Below are 17819 nucleotides of genomic sequence, written 5' to 3'. Positions count from 1 at the left end.
AAAGGTCATCCACGCTTCAGGAGATTAAATATAGTTAATAAAAATAGCTAACTATTGACATATAAAATTAATACATTTCCAACCACTTTATCCAGTAGGAAAAAAAACCTGTTTTAGTAACTCTTTTGTGTGGCTTGTCAAATTAAAGGGGCAATTTCGGGCTAGCCTGAACACCACCTGTCTTGTGGCACTGAGTCAGAGGAGATGCAGGTTTCCAAGCAGCAGCTCAGCAGGTCCAAGTAGGGCAGCAAGCGGGGAACAAGTAGGACAAAGTAGATTTAGGAACTTTTATGGAATTCAGGCAATCTGACCGTGGTCCAAAGAGCTTAAGGGTCTTTTCCTAGATCACACAATAGCAAACTGCTAACCTCCTGGCTTCCAGCCAGAAGCACTGTCCTCCATCCAGCTGCGTAAGTGAACAGAAGAGGGAGTTCTCAACTGAAGGAATTTTTTCCTCAAGTTTCCAAGCTAGGCTTGATAGCTAAAACAATTGAAAACATTTACAATAAAATGAAAACAATACGTAATTGTATTGTTTTCCAGCTATTCTGGTGCCAAGAAACAGCTTTGGTCAGGAAATCAGTTGTAAATTTGACAAGGAAGAAACAGAGATAAGTGGGACTGCTTACTTGCCAAGAGAGACTCCCTAAATTTAACTGTCTTGAACTTTGTGAAGGAAGAGGAGGCCTTCAGCCCAGTTCAGCCCCACTCTAAATTAAAACCCGGTAAAGTCAAGGTGGTACCTATGATATGGTGCATCACCACTTAAATCAAGATTCCATAATACAATGTAAGAGTCAGATATAGCTGATAATATAGCAATTTTAAGTCCAGGTGTATCCGTATACTGAATTACATTACTTCCTATGGTGACAACAACATAAATGTCTCTATTTAACGCCAATTAGGCAAGGAGGTTTTGGAAATCCTGCCTAGTATCTAATACTCTCCTGAGCAAAGGGTGGACACTCATGGCTTAAGTCACAGGTACCAGCAAGGTAAGGGAGTAAGCTGTGAAACCCCCCAGGGCAGCTCGGATCTCAGCAATGGTTTCAGTGCCTCAACTACAAAAAACCCCAAAAAAGACCAAGACACCAAAAACCCCCCAAGCCCCCCATGTTCTGCCATATTTTTCTGGGTAATAAAATAAACAACAGGAAAGGGAATGGGGGAGCTGAGGTTTGATCGAAAGAGCAGTCAGGTGAGAGGGCTGCAGGAGGGGATCTGACATGTACTGAGCTCCCGTAGGAACAGGGGGTCAGAGAAAGAGGTGAAAGACTCTGAAATGGAAATGGTGGAAAGGTGAAGGGCACGTTGTCAAGAGATGGGACAAAGAATGGATGAAGCTAGAACAGGAATTACAGATTATGAAGGAACTATTTGAATGCTGTAAACACCAGGGAGGGAAAAGAATTGTTTAGGGTGGTTCAGTGGTATTTCTAGGAGTGATGGGATGCAGATAAGCAAGTGGAAAATGTAAGTTATTAAACAGGAAACATTTCCTGACAGTGAAGGCTAATAAACTGTGGAAAAGTCTCCTAAGGGAAGTGGCAGGAGCCGCTCAGACAATTAAAACTAGACTAGACAACATACCTTAGGGCATAATCATACCCAAGACCACAGACAACTGACTGGATGTGACAAGTATCTTTCCTTCTTGCTTCAGAAATAAAGCCATTAAGCCCAGGGGGAAAAAAGGACCATTGTAAATGAAGGTTCCTATACGTAGGGAGGTATCACACCTGGCTCAAATGAAACAAAGATGCAAATTTTCTTTGAAAGTGACACAGGGTATGAGAGTTTAGTTCCTCCTGAGCAGTATCTACACAAAAGATCCCGTTCTCTAATCTTACATTACTGCCAGCCAAAAAAAAACAAAAAACTAATTCACAATAAGCATTAATTCATTGTTTGCTCAGTCATTCTGCAATGTTTAATTAGCTCATTGTTTAAGGTTTAACAGCTTTAAGGACCTTCTTATGAATTGCTGAATTTATATCCTGTTTTACTTCACTGACACCATCCAACTTTCTAAACCACAACTGTGATAACTACTTGAAGGAAAAACAGTAATCCTTTGTTAATTTGTAGACTTTAGGAATTCTGCAGAAAGCTTGCAAAAATTAGATGCTGATTATGTGGTGTATGTTGTGTTCGACAGAAAAAGGGAAGAATACACAGGAGTGCAAGATGTAAGGCAGCAGTAGCCTCCTGAGGGCTAGATTATTTTTTTATTATTATTTTTTAAGCTTTTTCTCCCTGTCACCTTGATGTGCAGGCTGAAAGGATGTTAGCATATGTCAATCTACTGTGATGTGATTGAAACCCAAAAGCTTATTTGAGAGAACCTGCCAAAGACCTCTCAGCTGGTAAAAAGTAGCTGCTTTGTTTGAGAAGGGTTGGACTCAGACTCAGCAATGAAAGGCCCCATAACCCACTTCCATTTTACTCCTCTGGTACAGAGACACTACCTCAGGACCACTGACACTATAATTTGGTGATATTTACCTTCCCTCAGTGTTTCCTGTGGTCATCTTTGACTTTCATGGTTCTATGGTCATGGTCTAAAAGCTCCACAACCTCGCACCCCATGAACAATGAACTTGCTGCACTTACTCCTAATTGTGAATCATATCAACCATAAAATTTGATTTGCATTACAGCTAATGCTTTGATGTCTAAGTTATAATCGCATTCCCATTGTGCAAGGCACTATACAAACCCAGAACAGTAGATCTTGTTCCAAGGATTTACAGTAAACAGACCAGAATAGCTCAACCGACCTTGATTTCTCACCTGACAGCTTTCCTCTCTGGTTCAACTCACATCCCAAAGAGTTTGAGACCAAAGCTAGGCAGGGAACTATCCTCTCATGCCATATAGATGCTACCACCTTTTAATATTAACTAGGAAAGTTAACTAAAGCTAGGCAGGGAACTATCCTCTCATGCCATACAGATGCTACCACCTTTTAATATTTGCATCCAGGTTATTCCTGCAGTGCAGCATTTTTTCTCCTGAAGGTTCATGCACACTTAACTAGGAAAGTTAATGAACTTTTGGAAATCCTGCCTAGTATCTAATACTCTCCTGAGCAAAGGGTGGACACTCATGGCTTAAGTCACAGGTACCAGCAAGGTAAGGGAGTAAGCTGTGAAACCCCCCAGGGCAGCTCGGATCTCAGCAATGGTTTCAGTGCCTCAACTACAAAAAACCCCAAAAAAGACCAAGACACCAAAAACCCCCCAAGCCCCCCATGTTCTGCCATATTTTTCTGGGTAATAAAATAAACAACAGGAAAGGGAATGGGGGAGCTGAGGTTTGATCGAAAAAGCAGTCAGGTGAGAGGGCTGCAGGAGGGGATCTGACATGTACTGAGCTCCCGTAGGAACAGGGGGTCAGAGAAAGAGGTGAAAGACTCTGAAATGGAAATGGTGGAAAGGTGAAGGGCACGTTGTCAAGAGATGGGACAAAGAATGGATGAAGCTAGAACAGGAATTACAGATTATGAAGGAACTATTTGAATGCTGTAAACACCAGGGAGGGAAAAGAATTGTTTAGGGTGGTTCAGTGGTATTTCTAGGAGTGATGGGATGCAGATAAGCAAGTGGAAAATGTAAGTTATTAAACAGGAAACATTTCCTGACAGTGAAGGCTAATAAACTGTGGAAAAGTCTCCTAAGGGAAGTGGCAGGAGCCGCTCAGACAATTAAAACTAGACTAGACAACATACCTTAGGGCATAATCATACCCAAGACCACAGACAACTGACTGGATGTGACAAGTATCTTTCCTTCTTGCTTCAGAAATAAAGCCATTAAGCCCAGGGGGAAAAAAGGACCATTGTAAATGAAGGTTCCTATACGTAGGGAGGTATCACACCTGGCTCAAATGAAACAAAGATGCAAATTTTCTTTGAAAGTGACACAGGGTATGAGAGTTTAGTTCCTCCTGAGCAGTATCTACACAAAAGATCCCGTTCTCTAATCTTACATTACTGCCAGCCAAAAAAAAACAAAAAACTAATTCACAATAAGCATTAATTCATTGTTTGCTCAGTCATTCTGCAATGTTTAATTAGCTCATTGTTTAAGGTTTAACAGCTTTAAGGACCTTCTTATGAATTGCTGAATTTATATCCTGTTTTACTTCACTGACACCATCCAACTTTCTAAACCACAACTGTGATAACTACTTGAAGGAAAAACAGTAATCCTTTGTTAATTTGTAGACTTTAGGAATTCTGCAGAAAGCTTGCAAAAATTAGATGCTGATTATATGGTGTATGTTGTGTTCGACAGAAAAAGGGAAGAATACACAGGAGTGCAAGATGTAAGGCAGCAGTAGCCTCCTGAGGGCTAGATTATTTTTTTATTATTATTTTTTAAGCTTTTTCTCCCTGTCACCTTGATGTGCAGGCTGAAAGGATGTTAGCATATGTCAATCTACTGTGATGTGATTGAAACCCAAAAGCTTATTTGAGAGAACCTGCCAAACACCTCTCAGCTGGTAAAAAGCAGCTGCTTTGTTTGAGAAGGGTTGGATTCAGACTCAGCAATGAAAGGCCCCATAACCCACTTCCATTTTACTCCTCTGGTACAGAGACACTACCTTAGGACCACTGACACTATAATTTGGTGATATTTACCTTCCCTCAGTGTTTCCTGTGGTCGTCTTTGACTTTCATGGTTCTATGGTCATGGTCTAAAAGCTCCACAACCTCGCACCCCACGAACAATGAACTTGCTGCACTTACTCCTAATTGTGAATCATATCAACCATAAAATTTGATTTGCATTACAGCTAATGCTTTGATGTCTAAGTTATAATCGCATTCCCATTGTGCAAGGCACTATACAAACCCAGAACAGTAGATCTTGTTCCAAGGATTTACAGTAAACAGACCAGAATAGCTCAACCGACCTTGATTTCTCACCTGACAGCTTTCCTCTCTGGTTCAACTCACATCCCAAAGAGTTTGAGACCAAAGCTAGGCAGGGAACTATCCTCTCATGCCATACAGATGCTACCACCTTTTAATATTTGCATCCAGGTTATTCCTGCAGTGCAGCATTTTTTCTCCTGAAGGTTCATGCACACTTAACTAGGAAAGTTAATGAACTCCCAATCACGGGGTGCCAGTGCAGCCATTATTAAAGCATATACCGACCACTGGGCTCCAGCAGTTGCCAAAAATATGTCTGCAGTCATTCATCTGTGCCAACACTAACACATATGAAATATAATCAAGCATTGAGAAGATTGGCTTACCTAGTATTTGCTGGGCATTTATTGATTAAAATATCGATTTAGGCACTTGGTGACATTCTGTGCTTGGAACTTGTGGTTCTGCTGTTTCCCAGGGGAGATGGGAAATAGCTCAGTGCTGCTGGGGGTCTGGCTGCTGTCTTGTGTACACAGGCCTGAAAAAAATGCAACAATCAATTTTAGAAATGGCAGGTCCTCAAGCTAAGTTTTTTGTATGTTTAGAAGAGTGTCAAAAACCCCCCAGCCTTGTCAAAACCAAATTCTTTATAATTACACAACAGAACAACAGTGTAGAAATCACTACAGTTCTTACAATATGAACGTAGCAACATTGTTTACTTTTCTTCTCAATATTACTAAACATTTTCTAAGCTAGAAAGTGAGTCAACGTTATTTATAGTTTTCAGCATAAATTTAATTTTCAAGAGAGATGAACTAAAACGGTATCATTTTTTCAAGATTATATTAATTGCCACAAGCTCATCCCAGTCGCCATCTGTTATTACAGCCAGCCACATTTTATATCAAGGTTCTATTTATAACTTCTTCTAAATACTTAATAGATGGGTGATATTGCTATGCTACTGATATAAAGGTGTTATAAGCAGTTATCAGCCTTCCAGCAGATGTGTTATACAAGGGCACAAATTATGGTAATTAGCAATCTAATGACAGGACTACTCCATAATAATCCCTAAAAATTGATTAGCCATTAATTAAAATGTCTATAATTTACTAAACAGAGGCAAACAGAAACTATAGTATTAATCATTATTATAAGAGGTTTTGAATTGTTATTGATCAAAGTTAAATAGCCAAAGAGAATTATTCCTGTTAAAGTCCATTTAAACTTTACTTCTGTTATAAACAACCATTGAAGCCTGCTGCAGCAAACTAAATCTTACTTTTCTGACTAAATCAACACATACAAAGTTAAATCAGCTCTCTTCTTCTGAACTTCATGTTTCTGGCAATGAAAAAGCAAGATTAAGGTGTTCTATTGAAAAAATTTTCAACCATCGGTGTGGGATCACAGCTGAGTTAGAATGAGGAGTCTTCATTTCTTTGGGGAAAGAAAAATTCATTTCTTAAAATCCCTCATTGCACCAAGTTATCTTTAAAATAGTTCCTGGAACAGGGGAAGATACGGCATCTTGCATAAATAAATTTACAAGTATATGAAAGGATGGCGAGTACAAACTGATATAAGGAAGTTTATTTAAACCCTACATATATTCAGATGTGGAGCTTTTGCCTAAAGTATTTGCTGGAGCCAAAGTTTCGAAAACAGATTATTTAGAACTCCATCCCATCCAGAGTTCTACTATTTCATGCTGGCACACCTTTTGGAAAGGATATTAGCAGGTGATTCATTCAAGATCAGGAGGAAGCCAAAGCACTCACTTCTGAGCAGCCTCTGTTGTTTATATTTTTAAGATATTAAACATCTTACTCTAATAAAATCAGGCAGAAAAAATGAAGAACTTGTCAAAACTGTGTGCCCAGTGATCTGAGGATCACAAGTTGCAAATCCATTCCACATCTGCTTTTTGGGGGGACAATTTGTACAGCTTTTAATTAATCTAATTTTTGCTATCTGATTATTTTTTTTCAGTTGGAGTCCCTTGGTGTTACCAGTCACAGAAGTCTGAACAGCCACACTGCAAAGGTATTGCTAAACAATTTATTTTTCCAATCACATCAGTGTTTGGATTCTTCTGTTTTGCAAAAGGCCTCTTTATAGAAGTAACGCAAAACTACAACCAACATTGACTGTTTGGTGGGTTGGCTTTATCAAGGATTTGCAGTCTACAGAAAAATATTATTTTCTCCATCCTCAAACAGATCCTCGACAATGGCATTCATCATATGCCACCTGCAAAGGAAACAAACAGTCACCTATCAATATTGTCTCCAAAAAAGCTGTTTATGACAAAAACCTTAAGCCACTGAATTTTGAAGGCTACGATGTGAAGGGAACTTCAAAATGGAGCATAACAAATAATGGACATACAGGCAAGTACTATCAAATTTTTACTGTTGTTATGTTACTTGTGCCTTCACTTGGAACCATCCATTCACTTCTTCCAGGCCCTAGGCAAGGTGTCAGATGTCACTACCGCTAATTAAAGGCAAACAAGCAAAAATAAGATAGCAGCCCTATATTTCAAAAGCAAAACTGTCTGAACCAAGGTCTTCTGGGAACTTTGTGGGAATTATCTAGTTTTTAAATCCTGGACGTGGTCCTTGTGCATCTCAGCAGAAATTGGTTCTGTGCATATGCAGAAAGAGAACTCGGGATGTCTAGGGAACCTCTAGGCCTAGGAGGCAGGTGAGTCCAGGGGTTTAAGACACACGTTTTGGCAGAGGTATATAACTTCTGTTGAATGCAGAATTTAATGCTTCATTTCTAGGCTTGACCTTTCTGACTCTTGCTTCTGCACAAATAATTCTGCTGAAGAACACAGCCTGGGAAAATCATACAAGCAGAGGCTTGCAGTACACGTGTCTTACCAGTTCTTTAAATGATGAGCTGAAATCTCAGATTTCAACCTGTTTTCTCTGCACGCAGAAGCAATTTAATGTGAACTTGCTGATCTGCTACTTACTGATGCGGTAAACAGTGAATCAGTGAACAGCAAATAAGTAAACAGTGAATCAGTGAATAGTAATTTAGCACTGTTTCACTTCCTCCATTTTCTTCACTAAAAGCAATACAATGATGATGCTGGTTAATGACTTTCCCATTACAGAAGTGCAGTCTAGAATCTCCATATTGCAGTCACTGTGCCTAGAAATCTTTTACACAAAAATTAACATTCATAAGGATTGGTCAGAACTCTCATCTCTCCCAGCCATGCAAAAGGATTAGGATTTTAATCTGGGTTTTTAACCTTTCTTCCTTCTGAGGGCAGCTAATTCCTGTGCTATGATGAGCACATCACTGACACACTTATTGCTTAAATTACAGCTGCAATTAGAAGCTCTACGTGAGCTTAGACTATCATTATGTTCAACAGTGTGCAGGTAGTGAAGGTCAGTGTATCAAAGGTCCTACAATCTAAATAAATACATCCAACAAAGATATGTTACTCATCCATTTACTGGTAAAAAAGCAAAGTAAGTAAATGACTCTCGCAAGCTTCCAGTTCATTGGGAATTCAGAACAGAAATGAAATCTCTGGGGCTTCAATCCAGGTCAAAACAACCTTTCCTATGGAACGAAGAGTACTGTGCTTAATGTAGAGGTCTTTATAAGTAGATTTAAATATCCCAACTGTCTCAAGCATAGGAAGTGAGGGTGATTTATAACTAGAAAATATTTCCTAAGAAAAGTTTGTTTTGCTTTTAGCAACAGATCAAGCCTCACATTAAACAGATGTAAGGACTTGGATGCTTATGCTTAAGTTGCAGTATTACTTTGAATTAAAACTGAATATCTTTAAACTCTTCCCAAAACAAACATTACAATGCAGACAATAGGAGATAAAAACACTGCTTAAAACCCAAATAGACTGTGATCAAGCTATTTATAACTAGAAAATATTTCCTAAGAAAAGTTTGTTTTGCTTTTAGCAACAGATCAAGCCTCACATTAAACAGATGTAAGGACTTGGATGCTTATGCTTAAGTTGCAGTATTACTTTGAATTAAAACTGAATATCTTTAAACTCTTCCCAAAACAAACATTACAATGCAGACAATAGGAGACAATAAAAACACTGCTTAAAACCCATATAGACTGTGATCAAGCTTACTTTTAAGAATACTTTGATAGAGGGTGCTCATAGAAAACAGAAGGAATATAGTACTTACTTTTAAGAATACTTTGATAGAGGGTGTTCTCATAGACAAAACAGAAGGAATATAGGGATTTATAACTAGAAAATATTTCCTAAGAAAAATTTGTTTTGCTCTTAGCAACAGATCAAGCATCACATTAAACGGATGTAAGGAGTTGGATGCTTATGCTTAAGTTGCAGTATTACTTTGAATTAAAACTGAATATCTTTACACTCTTCCCAAAACAAACATTACGGTGCAGACAATAGGAGACAATAAAAACACTGCTTAAAACCCAAATAGACTGTGATCAAGCTTACTTTTAAGAATACTTTGATAGAGGGTGCTCATAGAAAACAGAAGGAATATAGTGTCTTCTGAAAGGTGTAAGTAGCTCTGGCTCCTGGGGTTATAACGGCAGTGAAGAAATCCCTACAAATCCCCTCAGTGCAATCAAGGAAAGACAGTCTATTACCCTGTATTACTTTGAATTAAAACTGAATATCTTTAAACTCTTCCCAAAACAAACATTACAATGCAGACAATAGGAGATAAAAACACTGCTTAAAACCCAAATAGACTGTGATCAAGCTTACTTTTAAGAATACTTTGATAGAGGGTGTTCTCATAGACAAAACAGAAGGAATATAGGGTCTTCTGAAAGGTGTAAGTAGCTCTGGCTCCTGGGGTTATAACGGCAGTGAAGAAATCCCTACAAATCCCCTCAGTGCAATCAAGGAAAGACAGTCTATTACCATGTTTTCTTTAAAATGCAGTTAACTGATGACATCCAAGGGATATACGGATCACAAGTTGCAAATCCATTCCACATCTGCTTTTTGGGGGGACAATTTGTACAGCTTTTAATTAATCTAATTTTTGCTATCTGATTATTTTTTTTCAGTTGGAGTCCCTTGGTGTTACCAGTCACAGAAGTCTGAACAGCCACACTGCAAAGGTATTGCTAAACAATTTATTTTTCCAATCACATCAGTGTTTGGATTCTTCTGTTTTGCAAAAGGCCTCTTTATAGAAGTAACGCAAAACTACAACCAACATTGACTGTTTGGTGGGTTGGCTTTATCAAGGATTTGCAGTCTACAGAAAAATATTATTTTCTCCATCCTCAAACAGATCCTCGACAATGGCATTCATCATATGCCACCTGCAAAGGAAACAAACAGTCACCTATCAATATTGTCTCCAAAAAAGCTGTTTATGACAAAAACCTTAAGCCACTGAATTTTGAAGGCTACGATGTGAAGGGAACTTCAAAATGGAGCATAACAAATAATGGACATACAGGCAAGTACTATCCAATTTTTACTGTTGTTATGTTACTTGTGCCTTCACTTGGAACCATCCATTCACTTCTTCCAGGCCCTAGGCAAGGTGTCAGATGTCACTACCGCTAATTAAAGGCAAACAAGCAAAAATAAGATAGCAGCCCTATATTTCAAAAGCAAAACTGTCTGAACCAAGGTCTTCTGGGAACTTTGTGGGAATTATCTAGTTTTTAAATCCTGGACGTGGTCCTTGTGCATCTCAGCAGAAATTGGTTCTGTGCATATGCAGAAAGAGAACTCGGGATGTCTAGGGAACCTCTAGGCCTAGGAGGCAGGTGAGTCCAGGGGTTTAAGACACACGTTTTGGCAGAGGTATATAACTTCTGTTGAATGCAGAATTTAATGCTTCATTTCTAGGCTTGACCTTTCTGACTCTTGCTTCTGCACAAATAATTCTGCTGAAGAACACAGCCTGGGAAAATCATACAAGCAGAGGCTTGCAGTACACGTGTCTTACCAGTTCTTTAAATGATGAGCTGAAATCTCAGATTTCAACCTGTTTTCTCTGCACGCAGAAGCAATTTAATGTGAACTTGCTGATCTGCTACTTACTGATGCGGTAAACAGTGAATCAGTGAACAGCAAATAAGTAAACAGTGAATCAGTGAATAGTAATTTAGCACTGTTTCACTTCCTCCATTTTCTTCACTAAAAGCAATACAATGATGATGCTGGTTAATGACTTTCCCATTACAGAAGTGCAGTCTAGAATCTCCATATTGCAGTCACTGTGCCTAGAAATCTTTTACACAAAAATTAACATTCATAAGGATTGGTCAGAACTCTCATCTCTCCCAGCCATGCAAAAGGATTAGGATTTTAATCTGGGTTTTTAACCTTTCTTCCTTCTGAGGGCAGCTAATTCCTGTGCTATGATGAGCACATCACTGACACACTTATTGCTTAAATTACAGCTGCAATTAGAAGCTCTACGTGAGCTTAGACTATCATTATGTTCAACAGTGTGCAGGTAGTGAAGGTCAGTGTATCAAAGGTCCTACAATCTAAATAAATACATCCAACAAAGATATGTTACTCATCCATTTACTGGTAAAAAAGCAAAGTAAGTAAATGACTCTCGCAAGCTTCCAGTTCATTGGGAATTCAGAACAGAAATGAAATCTCTGGGGCTTCAATCCAGGTCAAAACAACCTTTCCTATGGAACGAAGAGTACTGTGCTTAATGCAGAGGTCTTTATAAGTAGATTTAAATATCCCAAATGTCTCAAGCATAGGAAGTGAGGGTGATTTATAACTAGAAAATATTTCCTAAGAAAAATTTGTTTTGCTCTTAGCAACAGATCAAGCATCACATTAAACGGATGTAAGGAGTTGGATGCTTATGCTTAAGTTGCAGTATTACTTTGAATTAAAACTGAATATCTTTACACTCTTCCCAAAACAAACATTACGGTGCAGACAATAGGAGACAATAAAAACACTGCTTAAAACCCAAATAGACTGTGATCAAGCTTACTTTTAAGAATACTTTGATAGAGGGTGCTCATAGAAAACAGAAGGAATATAGTATCTTCTGAAAGGTGTAAGTAGCTCTGGCTCCTGGGGTTATAACTGCAGTGAACAAATCCCTACAAATCCCCTCAGTGCAATCAAGGAAAGACAGTCTATTACCATGTTTTCTTTAAAATGCAGTTAACTGATGACATCCAAGGGATATACCAATGGATGCCATAAAAGTCTACAAAACCCTTACCCTGGAACAATCCAAAGTAGTGCTCTGCCCTTTTCCTCCACTTTACAAAGGGAAACAAGCATAATCAAATTTTTTTTATTTATTATTATTTATTCAACTGAAGTAATGGGTTGCTCAGCTCCCCAGCAAGTGAGGCTCTACACAAGTCAATCAAGTTCACAGAGAAAATCCTAGGTAGCAATGGGAACAGAGGCTCCAAGTGCTGTGCCACAGGATGTCCAAATGCTGTTGCATGTTAGAGGGAAGTGGACAGTGATATTTCTCCCTCTCATCTCAAATTAATGTCAGTTAGCATTTTGTAAGAGTTCAGCTTCTGCAGAGTTGAACTGCTGGAACACTCGGTATGAAAAACCAAGCCAGAAGTTTAGGATTAATTTGAATCTTGAGAACATAAATCTTGACTCTCAAATACCACTAACGTATGGTCTGATTATTTCTTTTCAAATACTTATCGGTATGAAAAACCAAGCCAGAAGTTTAGGACGAATTTGAATCTGGTCTGATTATTTCTTTTCAAATACTTACTTGTTTCCCCCAGTTAAAGTAACATTGGGCACATCCCCTAAAATTGGAGGTGGAGGTCTGGAAAAAAAATACAAGGCGATAGAACTTCATTGGCATTGGGGAGCTGAAGATTCCCAGCACTACCTTCCTGGGTCAGAGCACAGCATAGATGGAGAAAAACAAGCCATGGAGGTAGGTGAGAGTGTTTGTGGGTTGTGGCTTTGATTCAAGAACTCTGTTTTTTTAAGACACTGTTGTACAAAATCTATGAGCTAGTCCTGTGAAACCCCAGCAGTGGAAATAGAGATCCAAGGACACATTGTTTGCTAATCAGAACAGAGGTTAACAGGACAGGGGAAAACACACTAGATTGGGACAGCAAAGGCACAGGAGAGACAACAAATCTGGACTTTTATAGCATTTGGGGAGGAGAAATATTTAAAAGTCTATTCAGTCTGATCACACTCTCACACTGCTTATTCAGATGATATATGCACTTCTGGGACCGCAACCATGAATTGGCCTATGCAACCAAAAAATCCAGCATTCTCTTCAAGGCAAGACAAGTCACCAGTGCCGATCCACATGGACTGGTAGAAGGAAACTACTCCCTCTTCAAGCTGTGCCATAAAAATCTGCCTGTTCCACTGTACAGGCTGAAAATGGAGGGCTGCAGCAGCCCACAGAGCACTTGACCTTCTGGGGAGATGTAGGAAATGATACTGGTTTTGATGAATGAATTTTCAAATGATAGTCCCTGTATTGCATAGTTCCTGCCTTGGGACAAGGGCCCCCAGCACTGTGTCCCCAGCCTGTGAGCAGCAAAGCAGCTCCAGCCCCGCCACCAGCTGTAGAGGAAAACAGACAAATAATTGGCCTTGACTGGTGTTTTACAGCTTCATGTTGTCCACATAAGAGATGATGCTTCGGATATAACAGAAGCGAAGAAATATTCAGACGGTGTGGCTGTGTTAGCATTCTTTATAAAGGTAGGTAGCCAAATTTTTAGTTGCCCATCTCAAATCTACCAGCAGTTTGGCAGAGTGATTGCATTAATGTTACAGTAGTTTAAGACCTAAGCCTCCCTGCCTTCTGCAGGCATTCAGTGCCAGCACTTAGTTCCTTTGCTCTTTTCTATATGCTGCTCACTGTTATCTTCTAGCCTTGTGCTTCTTCTCTGTTTTATTCACAATTAAAGCAACCAGTTGTTGAGAAATGCGTGATTTGGAATAAAAATCTTTGCATTTCAGGTTGATGAAGAAAATAGAAACTATGCAACTCTAATAAATGAATTAGAGAATATTAAATACAAAGGTAAGACACTTGTGTTGGTCAAAATGCAACATACGGGCCCAAAATTGAACACAGTACTCGAGGTGGGGCCTCACCAGTGCTGAGTACAGGGGGACGATCACTGCCCCAGTCCTGCTGGCCACACTATTGCTGATACAGGCCAGGATGTTGTTGGCTTTCTTGGCCACACTGCTGGCTCATGTTCAGCTGGCTGCCAACCAACACCCTCAGGTCCTTTTCCACCGGGCAGCTTTCCCCATGCCTGTAGAGCTGCATGGGGTTGGTGTGACCCAAGTGCAGGATTCAGCACTTGGCCTTGTTGAACCTCACACCATTGGCCCTGGCCCATTGATCCAGTCTGTCCAGATTCCTCTGTAGATCCTTCCTACCCTCAAGCACATCAACACTCCCACCCAACTTGGTGTTTAGGGGCATGGCTTAGTGGTAGACTTGGCAGTGTTAAGTTAACGGTTGGACTTGATGATCTTAAAGGTCTTTTCCAACCTAAACAATTCCATGATTCTATATATTTCTTTCAAGCGCAGGTAGTTCATGGTCCAGTCATTTTCTAATTGCAGTAAAGATCGGTACTTGAAAGTCAAAGTCAAATATAAAGTTTGTCACTGACTCAGAGCATCACAAGTGGGAGAAAATCTGGTTCTCCATATTTGCAGTAAAGAAACGTCCCAGAAGCAGAATGAGTATTCCTGCTTCTGCAGGAGAAAGCAAAGCAAGAAGGAAAACATGCAGAGTGCTAACACGAGAGGTGTGTGTAACTTGTGCTGGGTGGCTCCTGCAGTCAGCAGTCAGGGATCTCACAAGCAGTGCAGGGCAGTGCCCCAGGCGTGGGGAGCGCGCGTGGGGATGAGCCTTGACACAGCCACGAGCAGCAGCCACATTTGAAGACAAACGTGACCAATACCTGCAGCCAGGCTCATTACAAACTATATTTCCTCATGGCTTGTCTAGGGCGAACAGAACAGATGGAGCCTCTGCCACTGAGTTCTCTTCTCCCACCTGAGAAAGAACTTGGGAAGTACTACAGGTATGAGGGGTCCCTCACCACTCCCGACTGCCACGAGGGTGTCATCTGGACGATATTCGAGAAGCCAATTGAACTCAGTTCTTTGCAGGTAAGTGACAGAGGGATAACCTGAAGGGCCTGGTTATGGTGATTTTGCCCCTTCAGCTGCCAGCTCACTCACACCATTTAACACAGACTTTTTAGCTGCTTCACTGCTTTGTTCCTGTGACACACACACACTGGCTTGGCATCAGTCTAAACACGTGCCAGTTTTTTGACTGTATTAAATCACCTTTCAAAAAATGGCAGGAAAGGGGAAGGAAGGGGAAATGACGGTGTGAAAAGAAAGCCAAAAAAACCCCACAGGTAAACACCTAGCTCCGTGTTTCGTCAGCAGCACTTCCACTGCAGTCATCTGCTCACCCCCAAATTGCACTGCTTTTCTGCTGTTGTCATAACTATTAGGATATCAAAACAGAATGCTTAAAAATGCAAACTTTTAGACTACCAGCATCAGGTTTAAGCACCCCAATTTAGTCCTGCAGAGAGGAACGGGAGACTGAATCACGACTGCCTCTAAAATACAGATTGTTCAGCTGACAGAGTCCACAATTGAAAAATTCTGCTGTCCTGGAGTGGACTCTCAGCAACATTACTCACTGGCCAGCACAGCCTGGCCGAGAGCCAGCATCTGTATTTTAATTCCTTACCTGCAGTGTACTCATCGTGACTTCAGTCACAGGGTAATGCTCAGCCACACACAAGTAACACCACAGCACACAAGGGTGAGCATCTGCTCGCTCCATGCCAGGTTCTTGCTGAAGCAGTTAGAAATTTAAAGCGAGGAAAGAAATCCTGGTCCTCTTACTCTGTGTCATTGTGACGGGATGGACAAGGACAGGCCTGTGTGCGTCAAGAGGACTGGTGCAACCAGGCCCTTGAGCTGGACAAAGCATTTGGCTCACACAGAAAGGAAGTCCCCGTGATTTCAAAGGGTAAAAGAAATCATCTGCTAGTGACCTCTGGCAGAAGCCTCCATCACGTCATTTCCTGACGTTTAATGCATCCATACAGTTCAAAACAATGCCACAGAGTAAGGCACTGCAGATTTATAACATCACGATTTCCAGTGTTCCATGGAAAAAGAATTTAACGATCTATTCTTTCTTCCATGTCTGCAGATTTCTGAATTCTCAAAAGTTCACTTCGAGGGGCAGAACTCGACTCGCATGGTTGAAAATTTCCGGCCTGTCCAGTTTCTGAATGAACGCAAGGTGTACTGGTCCAGTGCCAGCACCCACCTGCCTACTGCTAAGGTCTTAATGCTGCTCCTGACGCTTACGTTCATCCTGAGTTCTCTTTGCCAATGAACACTTCTCACCTCATTCAAAGTTCTGGGCTTTTTGGAGGTGGTTTTTCTTTTTGTTGCTGTTTGGTTGGGTTTTTGTATCACGTATTGTCTCTAACTACCAACGCCTGAATCATATCCGAGTACAGAATTTAACCCTTTCATCCTCCAGACACTAACCAAGGACTTCTGCTGCTGCACTTATATAAAATGAAACCCACTGCACTAAATTGCGAGAATTCAAAGGAACTGTAAGATAAAGCTATGAAAATTCAAGTTTAAAAAAACACTTAAAAAAACCATTAGGATGGATTATCTGCAAGCCTGTAATTTTAACACAACACTGGAAGGACACTTTACAAGCTGTACAGAGAACCTACAGGAGGAATCTGTTCTTAAGTGCCTATGAAGGGTTTTGCTTGGAATATGTTTACATTCAGCACTGCAAATCAGGAAGACAGTAATACATGGAGTACATGAAGGTACAAGACAGAGCAAAGAAAAAGTGTTCACCCACAACTGAGCAACATCTGGGTCATCCTATGTAGAGAAGGACGTGTGACAAATTTCATGTGTACTCCACAATTCCCCCCCAACCTTCTTCCTTCAGAGTATCTGAAGTTAATTTTAAGATTAAGATACTAGATTCCTTTCATTTCATGTACTGATTCTGGATTTTGAGTTTTTCTATTAAGCCTATTTATTCAGCCTAGTGCAGCGTCCTTCTCTGGGATGCTCATGCCCAATATGATGTGCTAAAAAGAAAAAGGGAAGCTCAATCACATACATCATAGCACATCTGTGAGAATTCCCTCTCTTTGGAGGGCTGTATTTGAAGCATAAGACTTTGATGATCCTTTACAGTTTTCACTTGCCTAATAAAATGAGAAAGTTCAAGAAATGGCTCTTTCCAGTATCACATTTTAGATGCTTTTAAATTTCAGCTTGAACATTTCCCTACGAATTCCCCCTCTCCTTTATTTTTGTGTAATGACATTCCTGTAAAATACTCACATATGGTTAAGATTCGTATTTTTTCCAAGAACCTAGTGATTTGAACTAATTTCTTCAGATCAATTACTTCCAGAAAAGCTCAATATATTGGGAAATGGGATTTCCTTATGCTATTCCAGTTCTCTCTCTGAAGACAGACGTAAAAGTCTTCCACGGCTATTGCCATATAACATGTTACAGCTTCTTTTAGAATTTTAGATTTTCCAGATTAAGATTCATATTAGCAGACTTGTACTTTTTATTTAGGGTAATGTTTGCAAAGATGACTTTATGCTACAGCTATGTGGCCATTTTCAGGAAAATCAGCAGTGAGACTAACCACAGCTCACCAAAGGAGAAAAAGCAGGGTGAAAATTATTTTCATATTTAACAATGAGTAATATATGCTTATAAAAACCACATGAGAAAGCAATTTCACCTTTTTAAGTTTAGAGGAATGATTAAGACTTTAACTGTATTTTTAGCTAACTGAAAAACTTTTGAGAAGCAAACATAAATGAAAGATTAAAGTTTAAGTGACCTCTA

At 39.9% G+C, this 17819-nt stretch overlaps 1 protein-coding gene across 1 annotated transcript in view; it reads left to right on the top strand.

Annotated features, from left to right (window-relative positions):
* The window catches only part of CA4 (carbonic anhydrase IV), a 24449-nt gene extending 6630 nt beyond the window's left edge, over positions 1 to 17819 (top strand). Inside the window, exons 2-10 of the mRNA XM_014952875.1 lie at positions 6884 to 6937; positions 7114 to 7284; positions 9956 to 10009; positions 10186 to 10356; positions 12650 to 12807; positions 13512 to 13604; positions 13866 to 13929; positions 14878 to 15041; positions 16114 to 17819. Coding sequence (XP_014808361.1) covers positions 6884 to 6937; positions 7114 to 7284; positions 9956 to 10009; positions 10186 to 10356; positions 12650 to 12807; positions 13512 to 13604; positions 13866 to 13929; positions 14878 to 15041; positions 16114 to 16302 — 1118 coding nt within the window. The 3' untranslated portion in view covers positions 16303 to 17819. The remainder of the gene's footprint in view (positions 1 to 6883; positions 6938 to 7113; positions 7285 to 9955; positions 10010 to 10185; positions 10357 to 12649; positions 12808 to 13511; positions 13605 to 13865; positions 13930 to 14877; positions 15042 to 16113) is intronic.

Source organism: Calidris pugnax, unplaced genomic scaffold (genome assembly GCF_001431845.1).
Source record: "Calidris pugnax isolate Ruff unplaced genomic scaffold, ASM143184v1 scaffold45, whole genome shotgun sequence".
In the NCBI taxonomy this organism is placed as follows: Eukaryota; Metazoa; Chordata; class Aves; order Charadriiformes; family Scolopacidae; genus Calidris; species Calidris pugnax.
This window is presented reverse-complemented; position numbering and strand designations above follow the sequence as displayed.